This window comes from Candoia aspera, chromosome 3 (genome assembly GCF_035149785.1).
Source record: "Candoia aspera isolate rCanAsp1 chromosome 3, rCanAsp1.hap2, whole genome shotgun sequence".
Lineage (NCBI taxonomy): Eukaryota > Metazoa > Chordata > Lepidosauria > Squamata > Boidae > Candoia > Candoia aspera.
The window spans coordinates 34,164,311-34,185,724 of record NC_086155.1 but is presented as its reverse complement, the minus strand read 5'-3'; the positions used below and the strand labels follow the sequence as shown (position 1 = coordinate 34,185,724).

The 21,414-nt window shown below is 38.7% G+C and overlaps 1 protein-coding gene across 1 annotated transcript in view; it reads right to left on the bottom strand.

Moving 5' to 3' along the window:
• The window catches only part of PPFIA4 (PTPRF interacting protein alpha 4), a 109,755-nt gene that overhangs the window by 68,658 nt on the left and 19,683 nt on the right, over positions 1–21,414 (bottom strand). The window contains exon 2 of the mRNA XM_063297336.1: positions 294–1,135. Within this exon, the coding sequence (XP_063153406.1) occupies positions 294–530 (237 nt within the window). The 5' untranslated portion in view covers positions 531–1,135. The remainder of the gene's footprint in view (positions 1–293; positions 1,136–21,414) is intronic.

Below are 21,414 nucleotides of genomic sequence, written 5' to 3'. Positions count from 1 at the left end.
CGTATCTAGAGAGATGATCTTTTCTAAATGGTGACAGTGAAGAGTTATTCTAACTGAGAAAGCCAACACTATTTTAGAAGTAAGTTAGCATCTATCAAGCATCCATGGTGACAAATAAGAGACCAATGAATTCTATGCGAACAGTATCGTCTTAATGCTTTGGTTTAGGAATTACAGCATAAAAACTATTTTCTCTGTGCTAAATCACACAATATCAGTACATCTGCCCCTAACTATTCCTGTTGCTTGCTTATATTTCAGCTAACAAAAATCTGGAATATTTATCTTCTTACCTGAGGTAGAGCGGAGTTTAATTGTCTCTGCAATTGGTCTCGCTCATGCAAAGTCTCCTGCAGCCGGCCCTGAGTCACAGACAGTGTCTCACGTGTTTCCCGAAGAGTCTCTAGCAGTTTATCTCTCTCATCAAGCATGTTCACCATCAGCTGTTCAAAGTTGGCATCAGAATCAGAGCCTGGCTGTGGCCCTAAGGGGTCACTCTCACTAATGGTAGGCATTACCTCACACATCATGGCAACACTTTGCAAATTGCCTGTGTTATAGGAAGAACTTGAGTTGGCAAGGAAATCTCCCTAGGATGCCTCTTAAGGCAGTAGAAACAGCAAGTCACATGGTTACTGTAGGCCACTGCAGATTGTTGCAACTGTCAAATGTAGATGATGAAGTCCATAAAACCTCCATTTCCTTTTGCAAATAACTGAAACTAACATATCTAGAACATTCAGAAAAAGTCATCACATCATTATGCACAATTAATGCATAAAATAATTAAGATCAACAAGGCCCCTAGATTGAACTGACAATGTGATCATTCCTATAATCTTTGACAGATATTCCTTTGATCTCTCCAGTGTTGACCATCAAGCAGGCAAAGACCATCTTTGTTGTTAAAAACATTCATTGTTTCCTTTCAGCACAAAAATCCTTGCTGTCTTGAGACCTGGAAAGGACTAGAAAGTCTGCAAAACATTTCACTTGTCTTGATATGGTCAATAAAAAAATCAACTTAGATAGATCAAGCAATAGCTTGTGAAAGCCAAAGGGAGAGTAGACTGATCATTCTTGAAGCATGGTTAAACTTTTGCCAAAGATTCATCTTTCATTCTTCATTTAGAATCTGTTAAAAAAGAATATTTACAGATTAGAATGGTCAATTTTGTTTTGTTCCTAAACTTAGATCAAGAAAAAGCTTTAATTTCTTGAGAAAATTCAGAAGGAAACATTTTATAGAGAATTCTATATAACAGATTAATAGAGTTTACCATTTGTTCCTGTCATGAGTAAGGATGGCGAGCAGGGGGCTCCCATCCAGACTGTCAAGCGCATGCGTAGCACTGAGGAATTGTTCAGCCATTCAAAGAGACACAGATCGGGACCGCCTTAACCCTTGGGGGTTATATGTCTGGGTTTTTCCCACGCTTCTTCAGTTTGTTAGGATTCCTGTTAAGTACTAGCAATAAATATTAGAGACCAGTTCATTGTCTCAGTGTGTTTCCTGGTCGTTAGGACATCTCCCTATAGTAAAGGTAAAGGTTTCCCTTGACATTAAGTCCACCCTTGTCCTACTCTAGGGGGCGGTGCTCATCTCCGTTTCAAAGCCAAAGAGCCGGTGTTTGTCCGTAGACCTTCCGTGCTCATGTGGCCGGCATGACTAAACAGAAGTCCCCGTTACCTGCCCGCTGAAGCGGTACCTATTAATCTACTCACATTTGCATGTTTTTGAACTGCTAGGTTGGCAGGAGCTGGGACTAGCAACGGGAGCTCACCCCACCACGTGGATTCAAACCGCCGACCTTCCGATCGGCAAGCTCAGCAGCTCAGCGGTTTAACTCACAGCATCACCACGTCCCCTATAGCCATTCCTAATTTAACCATCAGATTTTAATTCATAGATTGTAGATGACTTGGAGCATTTGTTCTTATTTCAGTTTAATATTTATTGAACATTATATCTTTTGCAGACCACCTTACAGTAATGTATCTTGAAATTAGTTATATTTTGCCTAGATCCATTTCACCAAAGTTCTACTGTAGAATATTTGCTTATTTTTATCAGATTATTTTTCATATTGTGGTCCTGCATCTTGTTTTGGGATAATGACTTGGTCATTCCTACTGCTACCACCTAACTTCACAGGAGTATATCACCCCAGTGTGTGAAAAAGAGGGTTCTCACAACCTGTACTATCTTTCTTGCAATAAAAAGATAAAATGAAAAATGAAATAATTTCTATAGTGCCACCTCCTGATCACAGTGAACCAAGGCACATGTGTACGGGAATCACCCTCCATCCTCCCTATCCTTTTGAGAGACAAACCAATTTCAAAAACAAAAATTAAATTCAAACTTTTAAACATTAAAAGGGAATGTGTAAAATCACTTTTTAATAGATTCAGTGGTAAAGGAGATAAACTCAGTTGTCCCCTCCACCCGCCAAAAAATCAAATGCAATAGACAGTGTAATTCTGCACTTAGACAACAGGACGTTGTCTTTTGAGGGAGATGGGGGGTGATGAAATTTGAAATAAATATAAATATAAATAATATAAATATAAATATAAATATAAATATAAATATAAATATAAATATAAATATAAATATAAATATAAATATAAATATAAATATAAATAAATAATTTTGGTCTACCACAAACAGTATTTCCCCATAGTGGGAGTCCCAGTAAAGAGACAGGAGATTTACTATGATCATTACAACAAATTTTCAAAGAGAAAACTATTGTATCTTCTGGAACATGCCTGAAATATAAATAAAAGGTTGAGATCGAACACATTAACTCAGCTTGTACAGAGAAATAAAGCCAATGAGATAAGAAGACTGTAGCACAGCATGGAGGAGGAAAAAAAACCTCAACAAAACCTAGCACAGTTCTTGGCCAGAATGTATTTCTACAGAAATACTATAGCCTTTTTTTTAAGCCAAAGACCACCTACTTCCTTTTACCTTGACTTCCCTTTTCCTGGATTTGGGGAGACAGCAAGAACCCCATTCATTTTCTCAGCCTCAGTGTGCAACTTGTACCCCTTTTCCAGTTCTGTCTTCTTTTTAAAAGCACTCAAAGCTTCTCTCTCTAGCTCAGTGTTTCTCAACCTTGACAACTTTAAGATGTGTGGACTTCAACTCTCAGAATTCCTTCAACCCTCTTCCCCAAACCTAAAATTGGCCTAAAATGGCTGCTGGGGGAAAGTTGTTTTAAGAGTGTGGTTTGTCTTTCCCAGAGGTGTCTTGTTCCCATCACCACCCTCAAAACACTGAAAACATACCCACACACAAACATAGGCAGAAAAATATCAGCCTCGCCCCCTTCAGTGGCATAAACACATCAGCAACTTCTGCAGTCTTACAAATTCGAATTGCAACTTCTGACTGCCCCACCCCCGAACATTATCCATGCCTACATTTAAAAGTACTAGCAACAGCTAAATCAAATAAAGATATATAGCAGGTTGGGGAAAGATTATTTTGATTTACAGAGTGAAAGTCATCTTGTCTGAAGAAAAAGATCTTGAACCTGGTCTGTAATGATATCAATAAGAGAGCTAGTTTGCATACTTAGGATACGACATTCCAAAACTGAAAATGTTTTTTTTCAAAAACTTGTTATGCATTCCTCAAAAAATGACATACAAATTAGAATATTGAACAAGTGTTCTCAAGGTAATCACACATGGCAGCAGGATTTTGTATATTCCATAAAAAATTCAGAACATCAGCAATAATACAAGCATTTTGAATCAAACCAAATAATGTACTGGAAGCTAGAATTCACAAAACAGTCATCCAGTAGGCAAATGTTTCTATGTGTATGGAGGTATATCTGTATGTATACACATGAACTAAGTAGATTTTTGTCTTTCTACTGTTATGACAGCCTTCAGATGAAGAAGTCCATTAAGATATATTAACTACAAAAGAAATTGCCAGGAGAAGCTACCCACAAGTCTCATGTAAAAACACACTCAAGGGGAAAATTTATCATACTGTAAGAGTAATGGAAGCTGAAGTAGTTCTGCTGTTAATACAAGTCAATATACTGCCAAGTATTTCTGAGAAAAGACTCTTGAGTACCACCCTTCCTAAACAGAAGATACCAGATGCCACCAGCAAAAGACAATATATATTCAGACTGAAACTATTCTACAATTCATTAGCATGTAAATATAGCTTCAAAAGCCCAGCTGTGCTGAAGTGGCTCCTACTGAATGCTAGAACTGGAAGAATGCTCTGTTCAAATGAAGCTTCTCTGGTCAGGCCCACATATAGAATTTTAACGTAGAAGCATCACTACCACAGCATTCCCATAAGTTCCTTCCCAAAATGAAAATCAACTTGCTTTAATGATAAACGATGATCTTCACTGAGATGGAATACTGGCGAAGAAAAGGATCAATAATATCAAGCAAAAAAAATTAACACATAGAAACAATCACTGTATGATTAGCAACCCAGGGACCATATTCCTTAAAAGTAGAACAAATATGGAGAACCAACTGGAAATGTATACATGAATGCACTGGATAGGTTCCAAAGGTTTAATGAAATTCAACATGCTCACTAAGTCTTACAACATTTATGTACATGATCCAGCTTTATTCTAATTTCTTCCTATTTTGCTTGAGACTAGGTAAAACTGGAAAATAGAATAAACTGTTTCCAATCATCTGTTCCTTCAGCAAAGGATCGTTACCTTGTCGTGGTGCTGGAGCTTGAGCACCTCAATGATGCCATGAGCTAAACCGTGAAGGGCCACCCAAGACGGGAAGGTCATGACAGAGAGGTCAGACTAAATGCGATCCCTGGGGAAGGTAATGGCAACCCACCCCAGTATTCTTGCCGTGAAAACTCAATGGATCAGTACAACCAGAGATATGTCGGTATACCATCGGAAGATGAGACCCCCAGGTCGGAAGATGGTCAAAATGCTACTGGGGAGGAACAGAGGATGAGCTCAACTAGCCCCAGACGTGATGACGCAGCTAGCTCAAAGCCGAAAGACGGTTAGCGGCCGACGGTGCTGGTGGTGAACGGCGAATCCGATGTTCTAAGTATCAACACACCATTGGAACCTGGAATGTAAGATCTATGAGCCAGGGCAAATTGGATGTGGTTATTGGTGAGATGTCAAGATTAAAGATAGACATTTTGGGCGTCAGTGAACTGAAATGGACTGGAATGGGCCACTTCACATCAAATGACCACCAGATCTACTACTGTGGACAAGAAGACCACAGAAGAAATGGAGTAGCCTTCATAATTAATAGTAAAGTGGCTAAAGCAGTGCTTGGATACAATCCAAAAAATGACAGAATGATCTCAATTCGAATTCAGGGCAAGCCATCTAACATCACAGTCATCCAAATATACGCCCCAACCACAAATGCTGAAGAAGCTGAAGTAGAGCAGTTCTATGAGGATCTGCAGCACCTACTGGACAACACACCTAAAAGAGATGTTATTTTCATCACAGGAGACTGGAATGCTAAGGTGGGCAGTCAAATGACACCTGGAATTACAGGTAAGCATGGCCTGGGAGAACAAAACGAAGCAGGACATAGGTTGATAGAATTTTGCCAAGACAATTCACTCTGCATAACAAACACTCTCTTCCAACAACCTAAGAGACGGCTTTATACATGGACTTCACCAGATGGACAACACCGAAATCAGATTGACTACATCCTTTGCAGCCAAAGATGGCGGACATCTGTACAGTCGGTAAAAACAAGACCTGGAGCTGACTGTAGTTCAGATCACGAACTTCTTCTTGCACAATTTAGGATCAGACTAAAGAGATTAGGGAAGACCCACAGATCAGCTAGATATGAGCTCACTAATATTCCTAAGGAATATGCAGTGGAGGTGAAGAATCGATTTAAGGGACTGGACTTAGTAGATAGGGTCCCGGAAGAACTCTGGACAGAAGTTCGCAGCATTGTTCAGGAGGCGGCAACAAAATACATCCCAAAGAAAGAGAAAACCAAGAAGGCAAAATGGCTGTCTGCTGAGACACTAGAAGTAGCCCAAGAAAGAAGGAAAGCAAAAGGCAACAGTGATAGGGGGAGATATGCCCAATTAAATGCAAAATTCCAGAGGTTAGCCAGAAGAGATAAGGAATTATTTTTAAACAAGCAATGCGTGGAAGTGGAAGAAGACAATAGAATAGGAAGGACAAGGGACCTCTTCCAGAAAATTAGAAACATCGGAGGTAAATTCCAGGCCAAAATGGGCATGATCAAAAACAAAGATGGCAAGGACCTAACAGAAGAAGAAGAGATCAAGAAAAGGTGGCAAGAATATACAGAAGACCTGTATAGGAAGGATAACAATATCGCGGATAGCTTTGATGGTGTGGTCAGTGAGCTAGAGCCAGACATCCTGAAGAGTGAGGTTGAATGGGCCTTAAGAAGCATTGCTAATAAGAAGGCAGCAGGAGATGATGGCATCCCAGCTGAACTGTTCAAAATCTTACAAGATGATGCTGTCAAGGTAATGCATGCTATATGCCAGCAAATTTGGAAAACACAAGAATGGCCATCCGATTGGAAAAAATCAACTTATATCCCCATACCAAAAAAGAGAAACACTAAAGAATGTTCAAACTATCGAACAGTGGCACTCATTTCACATGCCAGTAAGGTAATGCTCAAGATCCTGCAAGGTAGACTTCAGCAGTTCATGGAGCGAGAATTGCCAGATGTACAAGCTGGGTTTAGAAAAGGCAGAGGAACTAGAGACCAAATTGCCAATATCCGCTGGATAATGGAAAAAGCCAGGGAGTTTCAGAAAAACATCTATTTCTGTTTTATTGACTATTCTAAAGCCTTTGACTGTGTGGACCATAACAAATTGTGGCAAGTTCTTAGTGGTATGGGGACACCAAGTCATCTTGTATGCCTCCTGAAGAATCTGTATAACGACCAAGTAGCAAGAGTAAGAACAGACCATGGAACAACGGACTGGTTTAAGATTGGGAAAGGAGTACGGCAGGGCTGTATACTCTCACCCTACCTATTCAACCTGTATGCAGAACACATCATGCGACAAGCTGGGCTTGAGGAATCCAAGGCTGGAGTTAAAATCTCTGGAAGAAACATTAACAATCTCAGATATGCAGATGATACCACTTTGATGGCTGAAAGTGAAGAGGAACTGAGGAGCCTTATGATGAAGGTGAAAGAAGAAAGTGCAAAAGCTGGCTTGCAGCTAAACCTCAAAAAAACCAAGATTATGGCAACCAGCTTGATTGATAACTGGCAAATAGAGGGAGAAAATGTAGAAGCAGTGAAAGACTTTGTATTCCTAGGTGCAAAGATTACTGCAGATGCTGACTGCAGTCAGGAAATCAGAAGACGCTTAATCCTTGGGAGAAGAGCAATGACCAATCTCGATAAAATAGTTAAGAGCAGAGACATCACACTGACAACAAAGGCCCGCATAGTTAAAGCAATGGTGTTCCCCGTAGTAACATATGGCTGCGAGAGCTGGACCATAAGGAAGGCTGAGAGAAGGAAGATCAATGCTTTTGAACTGTGGTGTTGGAGGAAAATTCTGAGAGTGCCTTGGACTGCAAGAAGATCAAACCAGTCCATCCTCCAGGAAATCAAGCCAGACTGCTCACTTGAGGGAATGATATTAAAGGCAAAACTGAAATACTTTGGCCACATAATGAGAAGACAGGACACCCTGGAGAAGATGCTGATGCTAGGGAGAGTGGAAGGCAAAAGGAAGAGGGGCCAACCAAGGGCAAGGTGGATGGATGATATTCTAGAGGTGACGGACTTGTCCCTGGGGGAGCTGGGGGTGTCGACGACCGACAGGAAGCTCTGGCGTGGGCTTGTCCATGAAGTCACGAAGAGTCGGAAGCGACTAAACGAATAAACAACAACAACAACAATCATCTGTTCAATAGATGGTAACATATAAACATCAATAGCAGTTTTCATTTAATAAAGTGATACAGGATCAAAAACATATGCATTATTATATTCAAAATGAATAACACTGTTTTCCTCTAACTTCATTTTATCTTATTTGTACCACACATCCAAAATATGGATATATGACCATCAGAGACCAAGAATACAAATCTCAAGGCTTGTCATCTTGTCCTGAAACATCAACTACAACTGACTTGCATTTTTAGGTGCTTATGTGTATCATGCTGTAATTTCCCACCATAGGCTAGAACCCATCTGAAGCTAACCTGCACACAGCAAGACTCATCTTGAACTGAATCTTTATAACAACATTAGAGCTGGAGCCCAGTATTACAACAACTGATTGCTCCTGACTGTTAAGGCTGTTACTTCACTTTACATCCTCATGGATTTAATTTCAGCATCTTTCCTCACCTTCATCTGCATTTATGATCCCCACCCTTAATAATATATATTAAATAAAATATACACTGAAATATTATGAGAGGGACCAAAAAGTTCAAGTCCACCTCCATGCTCAATGCAGGAATAAAAATTAAATATCCATGACATATGGCTGTCTAATCCTTACTCAAACATGTCCAATAAGAGATGGCTCACATTACTGGGAATATGTTTTTATTTATTTATTTATTTAATTTTTATTCCACCTTTATTATTTTTATAAATAACTCAAGGCAGCGAACATACCTAATACTCCATCTTCCTTCCTATTTTCCCCACAACAGCAACCCTGTGAGGTGAGTTGGGCTGAGTGTGTGTGACTGGCCCAAGGTCACCCAGCCGGCTTTCATGCCTAGGATGGGACTAGAACTCTCAGTCTCCTGGTTTCTAGCCCGTTGCCTTAACCACTAGACCAAACTGACTCTCTTACTATTCTAATATTCATTTATTTAATATTCATTTAATTTACATTTAAATATATTAATTTATATTTAATATTTAATTTATTTTAATATTCATTTATTTTAATATTCAATCAAAATTGCATCTTGCAGGACCTAGAAATGGCCCAGAGTCCCCTGATGGGAGGAGATGGGCGGGAACAAATTGAATAAATAAATAAAATAAGAATCTGCCTCACTATATTTTAAATCCATTGTTCCATGTCCTTCATTCTTGAATGACAGAAAACAGAACCTGACCTCCTTCTGTGTAATATCCTTCCACATATTTCAGGACTATTATCTTCCTACCACCACCACCTCCAACCAGTCTTCACAGGGCTAAACTTTCCCATTTCTATCAATCTGTCTTTGTGAGACTGTTTTTAGTTCCTTGATCATTTTTGTTGCTCTTCTCCAAATGTTCCAGTTTATCTAACTGCTTCTCAGGGTGTGGTACCCAGAACATACTATAATACTGGAGGTGGAGTCTGACCAATACAGAATAAAAGGGATCAGAATCTGTATTTCTGTTGATGTATTATAAAAAAGCATTAACTTTTTTCACAACAATCTCTCTCCCATCCCACATTTGATTTGTAACAAACTGCTGTTCCAAGATCTTGTTAACAAGTATTACTGCTAAACGGCAGCATGCTGCTGGCAGGTGGGACTGGATGCAATTGGGCCACTCCAGAGGCTGCGGTTGGGAGGACTACAAGAGCTTCTGGTCAGCTCTGGAAGGCTGGCCAGGTGGAGTTTGCGAGGCTTCTGGCAATCTGGCCATTCAGAAGGTACAACTGGTTCAGAATGCAGCAGCACAGGTATTGATGGGCATGCCATGGCATATAAATGTGTCCCCGCTGTTTCAATAGCTGCAATGGTTGCCAGTTGGCTTCCTGGTGCAATTCAAAGTGTTGGTTATCACCTATAAAGCCCTGGATGGCATGGAGCCTGGTTACTTGAAAGACCACCTGTCTCTATTTGTTTCTTCCATTCTGGTGAGGTCAGCTAGAGTGGGTACCTCCAGGTCCCATTAAATAAGCAGCAGCATCTTGCACGACCTAGAAAGGATGCCTTCTCAGTGATGGCTCCAACCTATGGAACGATTTCCCCCAGAGATCAGTATTGTTCCCACCCTTTTGACCTTCCACAAACTGCTAAAGACCCAGTCATTTTTCTAGGCCTTGGATTAAGATGATGGTTGGGCCTCATTGGTTTGGTTTTTTGGTCTTTTTGGTCCTGTCTTCCAGTGAGTTGTCTTCTTTTTCTTGATGTATTTTTTTCTTTTTTTATTTGTAAGCCTCTGAAAGTCATGGCAGAGTCGAGCAGCCTCAATATTGGAAAAGTAGTCCCTTGCTTTCTTGGTCTCTACGTTGCACCCGAGCAAGAGTTCATATATACACACTAACAAATGGTGTTGGTTTTGTATCAGCATTTCTGTCTTTTTTTCTCATCCCTCCTTCATTCTTGAGATCCAACCCTATCCTTCCAGCAATTTGCAAATACATCAACCATAGTATATTCCAGTGTTCAGTAAACTGGATTTCTGAGCAGATATAAGCATTGTAACATACAGCACAATTCTTCTTCCTATTTATTGTTTCTGTCTCTTTTGAACAAATAATATCCTTCACTATATTCCAGTTATTGGAATCATGCAATTAGATCTCCATTATAGTAATTAAATCCTATCTCCCTTCGTCTTAGTTCAATCTCAACTAATTTATTTCCATACTCTGACATTACTGTATAGGCAATTGAACACTAATGTACAGAAGGGACCATAATTTGGCTTAACAGTTTTCCCCAAGACCTTATGAGGTACAACCTATCTTGTGCCAGCAATTTATCATCCAGGTATGTCAGACTATAATACCAAAACCCAAATATCTCCCAATGACACAATTTGTGTAGGTACTTATTCATCTGTAGCATTTTTTTTCTGTTCTGAGTACTCTTCCACAGACCCTTCCAGCTTGACTGTCTTTCCTAGATCTTCAGACTCCACAGTGATATGCTTGTAAATAATCTTGTATGTAACATTTGTTCTCAGAAGGATTAGTAGGAATCCTAAGTTTCTTTCTAAGTGCCTGGTGTATGCATCACAACTGAATAGACTCATTAACATACTAGAGAGCACACAGGTGTGTACAGCCTTACAATCTATGTACTTATCCAATTCAATAAATATGTTATTATGATAAAATAAAACATAGGTAAAGATTTAAGTCTCAGCAGGTGACAACATGCAACTGGGCCTAAAAGATAAGCAGATGTGGGCCTAGTCAGTACTTAGGTGGGAGAACTTCAACAAATATCAAGGCCCACCCTTTGGAACATCTTGCCCCCGGAGTTGAGACAGATTTCCTCACTCTCGGACTTCCAGAAGAAACTTAAGACCTGGTTCTGCCGCCTTGCTTGGGAGGGGGAGAGAGATAGCTCCACCTGGGGATGGCTGGCGCCATAGTACCCCTTAGTGATCCATCTCCACTTGGATTTCATGTTTGCTTTTATGTATATTTTAATGTAATTTTTATCTGGCTATGTTTTAATGCTATTTATTGTAAACCGCCCAGAGTCCCCCATTGGGGGAGATGGGCGGTGATATAAACTTAATAAATAAATAAATAAATAAATAATAAAGGCTAGACGAGGAAAATCATGTTTAAAATATCCCAGAAAGGTAATGGCAAACCATTCTCATATTGGGTATGCAAAAACTATATGGGTTTTTTATGCTTATATATATAAAATATAAGCAAGTCTATTCAGTAATTGAATACAATAGGAACAAAACTGAGGAACATCCATTAACAATTCAACTCTGAAGAGCCACTGTCTTACATAATATTAGTACTACATTTTACACTTTTGATTATATTATAAAGATGTTAAAGTATTTGAAAATTAATTACAAAATGTTTGTTTTTCTCCATCTCTCAAATATATGCACTCTTACTGTAATCATTTCCTCACTACTGTATACCATATTTTATTAACTTTTTTTTTTCATGGCAGCACTATTTTAGCTATTTTATCAGAATTTTAGTCATGCTTGCCTAATCACCTTGAGAGAAATAGAAGGTAGAAGTTCCCTCACCAATTCACTAACTTTTTCCCAAAATCTGAGCAGCACATAACTGTGAACTGTGTTCTATACTACATATTAGACCACTTGCCTTATCTTGATGTAATTTACATAACATTTTGGAGCAATATTCTTCTTCTCTCTAGATATAGAGAAGTGAGACAGAATGTTACAATGCAGGCTCTCGCTTTATAAGGAGCGCCCCAAAGCTCTTGGGTGTTTTTAGGATGCAGGGAGATTCATGAGGGGAAAAGGGATAAAGATTATCTTTTCTCTCCCCATCCTATCTCACTCTTCATGTGGTTTCCCATGATGTGGGATATGGTTCTAGAATACTCAGCTTTCAGGGCTCTCTGCAGTTCTAGAATCAGTACAGAATATTTTATGGCTTTGCAATGGAGGGAGAGTGAGGAAAGAAGCTGTGTACTTTTTCCTTTCCTTCCTTAAAAACATTTCTTTACAATTCAGAATCAAAGGCTTTTTTTAACCTCATGGCATGCATTACATAACTTTAATTCCCATTTCAGAATGCTTAAGAGTTTGAGCAGACTATTCTCTCTCCTTTCCCTCCCCACATTATGCTACAATGCTTATTTAAGAACACTAACATTTGATCAAATCAAATCTTTATTATAGTCAAAGACTAATAAGGAGGGTGGGGTACAGGCAGTTAAAAGCACAGAAAATGCATACGTACATACAGTACATACAATCACAGAAGTCTGAAAGAAAAGGAAAAAATCTAAAAGGAGGAATAGGAGCATTAGATGGGTGTAGGGGAGCATAAAGGTTAGTATATCTGTCAGTACAGTACTCTAGTGTGATGAATTCGATGCTTGTTAAATTTAGTTTATGGCACCAGTCATCATCTGGCAAATTTTAAGCACTGCTGCACAGAACCTGGCAACACTGTACATTGTAGCAGGGTTGGTATCTGACAGCAGCAGGGAGGTATAAAATCATCCTGAGCACCCTGCGTATTTATACAATAATGGTAAGATGAGGCTAGTACAAATGTCTCTATAATACAGGCGCTGGAGGAGCACATGCTCTGTTGTTTCTGTGTGACCAGAGTCACAGGGGCATTGTCTCTCCAGGTAAAGAATCTTCCTGCACCAGCCTTCAAGGGCAGCTGAGGGGAGGGCGTGACATCGTGCCAGAGTAAAGGCCCTCTGATGGTTGGGTACCTCTTACCTCTATGTCTTAGGGGAGGGAGAATACCTGCTGGATTCACTGGCAATCAAGGTTGTGGACCTGGCTAAAACCACTTGGCTCTCTGTGTCTGCTGCACGCTGTTTAATGAGTGCTTTGGCCTGATCATATCCCATACTGAGTAGCAGACCTGGAGAGAAGCCCAGGGATGAGATTTTAGTTGCCACTGCCTGTTTCCACGTGGACTGGAAGTCATCCCTCATAGTTTACATTTGATAATAAATGTACTGCATATTAATCCATTTTATCTTAAATCACTACAAAAATGTATAAAATAACATCTGCACATATTAGCTTTGCTGAATTAGGAAAATGTGTAGAGAAGATAGCAGCTGGGTTTTTTTTGTCTGGAGTGAAAGTACATAAACAAAGGTTTGACAGAGGCATATAAAATTATGCCTAGTTTGGAAAATGTGGATAGAGAGTTTTTTCTCTTCTCACCATGTTAGAACTTGAGGTCATACACTGAAAATAAATGCAGGAAAATCCAGGTTTCATTGCTGCCATTAGATGTAGGGTGGCCAACAGTTTTGAAGCTTTTAAAAAGATACTAGACAAATTTAAATGTGGAAGATAGATCAAACTTTTAATAGCTACTATTCTTCATGGCTGTTTACTATACGTAGAACAGGCTGCCACATGATAATAGTGAATTCTCCTTCACTGAAGATCATCAAAGAGAGACTGAATGTCAGAGCTGTTCTAGTGAATTCTGCCATAAGCAGAGGGCTTGACTAGATGACCTCTTAGATCTCTTCCAACTCTATGATTCTACCTCCTAAATTACTGACTACATACTTTAACAACCTGTTGCTCAAGACAAAATCTGGAAGGGCGCTATTGGCCCCTTGTCCATGCTTATGAGCTTCTGAATGCATCTGGTTGGCTGCTGAGTTATATCAATTATTGGACTAGATGAGCCACTGGCCTGATTTACAGGGCTAATTTTATGTATTTATATTCTTAAATACCAGAATACTTCTCAATGTAATTTAATTTCTAGATGCTAATCTAAACAATGCTTTGACTAATCTCACCATTTTGACATGAAAGCCTATGAAAGTATTCCGTGATGGGATGAACAATGAAAATCCCTGGGAGGAGATTTATTCATTTATTAGACAGTTTTTGTGACTCACCACAACCCATAGACTTTGATTAGTGTATAACAGCTCCCACACCCGATTGGTCTATGTTCAACTCTGCCAGACAATGCGCATCATCTCTGGCACACTGCATTCTACCCGTGTACTGGCTACCAGTGCTCAGCAATATTATACCACGCAAATCAAAAGACAACAAGCCCTTGCCCGGTTATGGTCAAGGATGTTGAATAACAAGGCCCTTCCTATTCATCACGATATTGCACAGACCACCACAAGATTGAAATCTCGTAGGCAGCTTGGAAAACAGCCATACATCTAACATCTATCCAGTTCGATCCTAAGAATGCCTGGAGAGAGGAACGGTCCAAGTTGTCACATCGCGGCTTGGTCATTAGTGATCCCTCTTTGAAACCCCCTGGCTTTAACCTGCTTCACTCTGTCTGGATGAAATTGAATAGAATCAGATGTGATACTGGAAGGAGTGCCTCTGCTCTGGATCTATGGGGCTGGAAAGATTCTCCTTGTTGCGACTGTGGTGCCAATATGCAAACTATTAAACATATTATGCAAGACTGCCCGCAATGTGCATTCCCTGGCTCCTTAGAAGATCTATACAAAGCAACACCAGAAATGATCACCTGGATAGCTGAACTGGACATCCCATTATGAGGCCACTACTGTATCCCTTCAGAAGTTTTGTATATAATTGTGTGGACTGTGTGTATATATTTGCCTTTCTCTTGTCATGTACTCACCATACGCTGTCTATATACTGTATACATAGTGTATAACAGAATAAAAATCCAGAATAAAAACAAAAATATTCTACAGTTAGTAGAATTCCTCAGACAGACACCAAAACATTCAGTCCTGGTTAGAAGCATGACAGAACAGCATTGTTTTAACAGCTTTATGAAATGTCAGGAGGGAAGAGGTGAAGAATTCTAAAGCACAGGGGCCACAACAGAGCCTGGTCCATATCCTCTTCACCTCACAAAGGGTAGGCACTCTGAGCAGGCAGCCTTGCAGCACTCTTTCCAACAGGCAGATTCAACCTTGGCAAGGTGGTACAGGTAGTCCTCGACTTATAACCACAATTGGAACTGGAACTTCTGTAGCTAAGTGAGGTGGTGGTTAAGTGAGTCACGCCAGATTTTACAATTTTTCTTGCCATGGTTGTTAAGCAAATCACTGCAGCTGTTAAGTGAATCACGTGGTCGTTAAGCAAATCCGGATTTCCCCATTGACTTGACTTGTCGGAAGATAGCTGGGAAGGTCACAAATGGTGAACATGTGACCCCAGGATGGTGCAACAGTTGTAAATACATGCCGGTTGCCAAGCACCTGAATTTTGAGCAAGAGACCGTAGAGACGCTGCGACGGTTGTAAGTGCAAGGACTGGTCATCACTTTTTTCGGCGCCATCATAACATTGAACAGTCACTAAACAAATGGCCATAAGTAGAGGACTATCTGTACTGCTGTAATCTGGTGCTATACCACATAGGGCTTTGAATTGGGCCTGGAAGTATACAGGTAACCACTGCAGAAACTTTTATTATGGTGTTAGTGAACTATAATGGACTTGTTCTATCAATAGTCTAGCTGCTCCATTTTGGTCTAGCTGGAACTTCCAGGTCGTCTCCAAAGGCTGCCCCACATAGACTGTGTAATAGTAATCCATGTAGATTAGTGTCATCAAGGCATCCTATCCAGTTAGAATCACAACAGGGGCATCCATTTATAAAATAGATATATTGTTATCTCTAGTAACCCTTAATGGACTTTTGTTGACATCAGGACTGAAATGACAAGGCTTTAAGGATTTGTGTATAGATAAGAGATGGGATACGGGAATAAGAGATCATTTGTTTTATTTTAAGAAAAGGTGATAAGTTCCTAAAATTGTTTATACATGTTGTAATGAACGGGGAAGTCATTTCTTTATATATTTCATTTCTTTTTCTTTACTATATTCTTATTTTTTTCTTTCTTTTCTATTTTTCTTTCTATTGTTTTCTGCACCTTCTATTTTTTCTTTTTTTCTTTTCGTTTTTTAGTTTGTATTAGTTTTTATTGTTGCAACTGTAATTGTTAATAAAATTACTATTAAAAAAACAGGTGGGGCATCATCCAAAGCTGAACAAAGAGATGGGAGGGAAATAAAAACCATTTACAGGAAAAAGATTGAACTTAAATTCAGACTCATTGATTAAATCATGACAGAGCTACTAAGTACCACTGATAAATGATACAATGCTAGAAAATCCAAAATGTTGCCATTTTTGGCTACTCCAGCTACATACAAGATCAATAACCTAATAAAAACTCAAGGTTCTGACACAAATTCAGACAGAAAGCAACAAGCTACAGCTCAGAGACTAGAAGGCAAATGCATCAGCTTAAAGTGTAGTTTAAAAATGGGCATCTGTTTAAATATATTTCTTGTTCTAGAAATGCAAGGGAACACTAACATATATTTACTGTTCACTTTTAAAACACCAGGACAGAAAAATCTCTTAATGTCATTCAAATGTCAATAACTGAACTAGCAATTATCAGCATCTAAACGATGCAACCATGCAGCTGCAGCAGCCCTGATTTCTGAGCACTAGCACGTACAATTCCTCCTCTGCGTTAGATCACGACAAGTGCTAATTTATTCAGAGGTACCGGCACTGAGCAGCACTGCCAAAGTATACACTATAACGCACTAAAGCTTTGACGAGACAAATAATTATGCCTTGCTCCACATCAGCTGCAAGCTTTAATATATCATGTCCCCTGCCCTAGCACCAAGTCACAATAAGAAATGATATCACCCTCTAGAAAACAGACAAGAAAACTATGTTAATTGAGAAGGAGGGGCCTGGTTGCCCATTCTATTTCAAAAACGAACAAACCATTATTAAAAAGAACATATACCGTCAGCTGCTTTTTTCTGCATCAACAGAACACATTGCTCTGCATTCACTGGAAAATATTCACAGCATTTAGCTGGGAAAAAGGATATACTCATTTTCCACAGAACTCATAAAGTCCTGATTTAAAACAAACCAAAGACACCAAATATAGGGCTATAGTCTTAAAGAGCACAATTATATAAACTTGCAGATTATACAGCATCCAAAATCATTGTGACATCAGATAGATATCTTATTTCTGTCAACTTCCACTAATCTGCAATAGCAATTAGTTACATATTTTGTTAAAATGTGTATTCATGCAGAGAAAGTCAAGGATTGTAATTTTCAGTGCCACAATGGCAGAAAAATGGCTCAGAACTAGCTCTAGGTAAGTGTTTGACGGAGGGCAAAATAGAAACAGAGAAAGACGCACACAAAGGGGAAAGATGCTTGGAGAAGGAAATATATGCATAAGTTCCTATATTGCCAGTAAAGTGGTAGCTTCCGTTTTAGGAAGATGATTACTGTAAAAACTGAAATCAAAGTCAAGGGCCAAGAAAAAAACAAATTGCTAAAAATACAGGCTATCAACATAAAGAGACATATTCTATGCTCCCGCCTGCACTTCTAAAATCTATGCTTGTTTTAAAAAAACAAAGCATCTGAATGCTGCAACCAAAATAATGTATACAGTTTAAATTTACAAAATTCAGCTAATGTGCAAAAGGCAAAAGAAAGTAGGTTGGGTGGAAGACTATATTCTGTTTTCCAGACATCTTGGTACATAAAAAGAAAAAAGAAAAAAACTAGAAAGGCAAGGACCCTCAGTAAGCATGTGCCTGAGGTGCTATGTTACTCATGAGCATAATATAGATATAAATCCCTATAAATCTAGAATTAATACCTTGATTGAGAAAGACATGTAAAATACAGCATGTTTCTTCTCAAACTACCGTTAACACTTTAGAAAAAATGGAATAAGCCTCTCATTCTTACACATGAAGAGAGAGTGTTCTAAAGTTTGCAGGGAGGGGAAGAATTACCTTTTAAGTTTAGCAGACAAAGCTTTCCAAAATATTTTGAAAAATACTGTGCCAGTGGAAGACACCAAAAAAATCTCAAGTGAAACCCTATGGCATTGAATTGCTAACTACACAAGCATTTGAAAAAAAAAACCTCTTTCTTTTTTAAAACACATGAGTCAGATTCTCTATTACTACAGCTCCAGGCATTACTTCAGCTCAATTCCCATTAAGCCTTTTCTGAAAATGTCAAATACACCAGCCTCAGTTAATTTGGTGACCTCTTGAATATTCCATCACATTCTTGTGTTGGTTTGAATGGTAGTGTAATGTTCCTGAGCACTTTCTTTCCAAATTCTCCAGCTTTACACCTTACCTCTTCCACAATTGTATCTCTGAAATTCATTTTGTAGGGCACTTTCCCCACTCCTTTTCATCTCTGACTCTTGTCCAATATCTCCCCTGTTGACTCTTATTTTTCAGTATCTCCCCTGTTGACTCTTATTTTTCATTCAAGTCCCTCATCTTTTTCTCCAACATTGTTTTCTTGTTCCTTTATGGTTTAAATATTCTTCCTAAGATTGTGCAGTGCTACAATATTGTGCTCCTTCAGTGAGCTCTACTCATTTTAAAGCACAATCTATTCCATTCTTTTTTTTTTCATTTTTGTTACTATAGTTCAAAAATAATTATATAGTGTTATCAATTCTATTTATTTAAACAATTTATATAGCCTCCCATCTCACAGCAGTGACACTGGGCAGTGCTCAGGGGATTAAAACTAAAAATCTACTTTTGTTATTTCTACCATCTCCACGTGCAATAATTCTCTCTATTCTCCATTAGAATCAGTAGAGAATGGGGACTTCCGGTGAGGTCACGGAGAGCTGAAGATGTTCCTAAAGAAGCAGGGATGACATTACGGCTGAAATCACTGCTAGATGTGGGATCCAGACTGGCGAAATCTCTCCGGAGAAAGGGGAGATTGTGAGATCGCCCATATGTACTCTGGACAGTGGCTCCTTGTGAGCAGACAGCAGGAACCAATGTTTTTGTGATCTGCTTCTGAGTTAAGCAGCTGGGAGTCAGGGATTCCTTCAAAGCTCATAAGCATAATGTAGCCTTTAAGGACATAAGATTTGGCCAATCCTCATTTCCAAATCACCTTGGAATGAATTTTTAATTGCTTTTTAAATATTGAGAACCTCCAGAATAGCAAGTTTCATGGTATTCACTGGCTGAGTTTCCTTCAGTCCATTATGAAAGAAGTTTTAAGTACAAGCTTAAGGGTTTTAAAAAATGTTTTTTTTTATTAACAGCAAAAGGGTGATTATAGGGTTGATTTTAGAAAGTTATAAACGGACTAAGGGTCCAGATGGATTTAATAATATACTGAAATTAAATAGAAGAATCCTTCTTGTGGGAAACTATTCGTAGTTTTTGCAATCAGAAGAAAAACAACATGATAAGAAGGGACTTTGAAGTTTGGATACTAGAAGGCACCAGAAGGAAATTAAAGAGGAAGAATACTTAAAACTTGTTCTGATAATGCAGAATGGAGCAAAATCTTTTAATCATGGATGTATTGAGAGATATTTGCAGACAATGGACTCAGAAGTTAGTTTTAAAGGTCTCTGCTATTATTGATAAACTAAGTGATGCTACAGAAGAGGAACAAGTTGTAGTGGACAAGACTAAAAGTGATTCAAATGTGGACTTAACAATGACAGGCTACAAGAAGGATATGGAAAAAGATATTGAAAATACAAACGAAACCAGCCAATATTTTGGTAACTAAAAAGGACATACAAATGATAGACCAGAAGAGTGTATTGGATAACCTTTCTATATTGGATTTACAAAAGGGATTTGTTAATGTTGTCAGCAGTTTTGTGAGAAGAGACAAAGAGAAAATGGAAAGAAATCAAGTGTTTGGACAGTATTCAAAGGGACTAAAAGTTAAGATTGTTGGGAGTAAGGGGAAGGAATATAAAGTTGGTTCATTTGATCATGGCTAAAATAGATAGGCTGCTATTTCTGGACATTTTTAATGATTTTTTTCTAACCAGGACTGGATGATGATGTTTTAAAGATTTGTTTATAGAGAATGAGGTGAGATATGGAATGAAGAGATTGTTTGTTGTATTTTAAGAGATGGTGATAAGTTGTTAAAGCTGTTTATAGTTGCTGGGATGAAGGGGGAAGTTACTCCTTTTTTGTTTCTCTTTTTAAGTTTTTTTCTTTTTTCTTTGCACTTTTTCATTTTTCTTTTTTATACTTTGTATTAGCTTTATCTGTACAATGTAACCTCTAATAAAATTATTATATAAAAAAGAATCAGTAGAGAATGAAGCAGCCTGAATAAATTTATTTATTTGTCATATTTCTTTACCACCCAACTTGTATTATAAATAACTCATAATGAAAAAAGCCTATGTAATGCAAATATTTCCTGTTTTTCCTCCCAGTCTCTCTTTCTTACATTTTACTTATTTCAAACCTACCTTCCAAGACACTTGTGCAACAATACTGCTTAAAATTGGCTGTAGTTCTTACTTCAGTAGCCTTGTTTGTTCAGATATATTCTCTATTCTCTATATTCTCTACTGATGTATGTCCCTGCCTATCTCTTTCTGTAGCTATGAAATTGCCTCAAACAAACTCTGACTGACCTCCAGTCCTCCTAGGTCTGCAGTTAATGAAGCACAACTTGGGATCTTTTAAACCAACTCTAATTAAGTCATCTTCAAGTTAACAGCTTCCTTACTGGTTTACTCAACTGGGACTTCTTCAACTATAGCTTTTAATTTTTGACCATCAAAAGTAGTGAAAATGATCAAAGAGAGAAGATGGTCGACTGAACAGACTGTCCGCGAGCTCAGCGGGCAGATCTGGCAGCATGGGACTCTTTTGGGGGGCGCAGGCAGGCTTATCCTGTTGACCTACAGTGTTTTCATGGATAGAAAACACTCAGAATCACCCTATTTGTACTTCGGAACGTCACCTCGTAGCCTGAGGATCGTCAACAGTGTTGGCACTAATCCAGTAAGAGAAGATGGCAGTCAGGGGTACCACCATTTTCCAGACCACGCTGAAGCCCCTTTGGGACACCAGGTCAAGCCTTTCTCATTCCTAAACCACCCAATTTATATATTTTCAAGATCTGTACCTCAGGAGAAGCTCTCCACAGCAAGAAGAAATGAAGCTCTTGCTGTTAAAT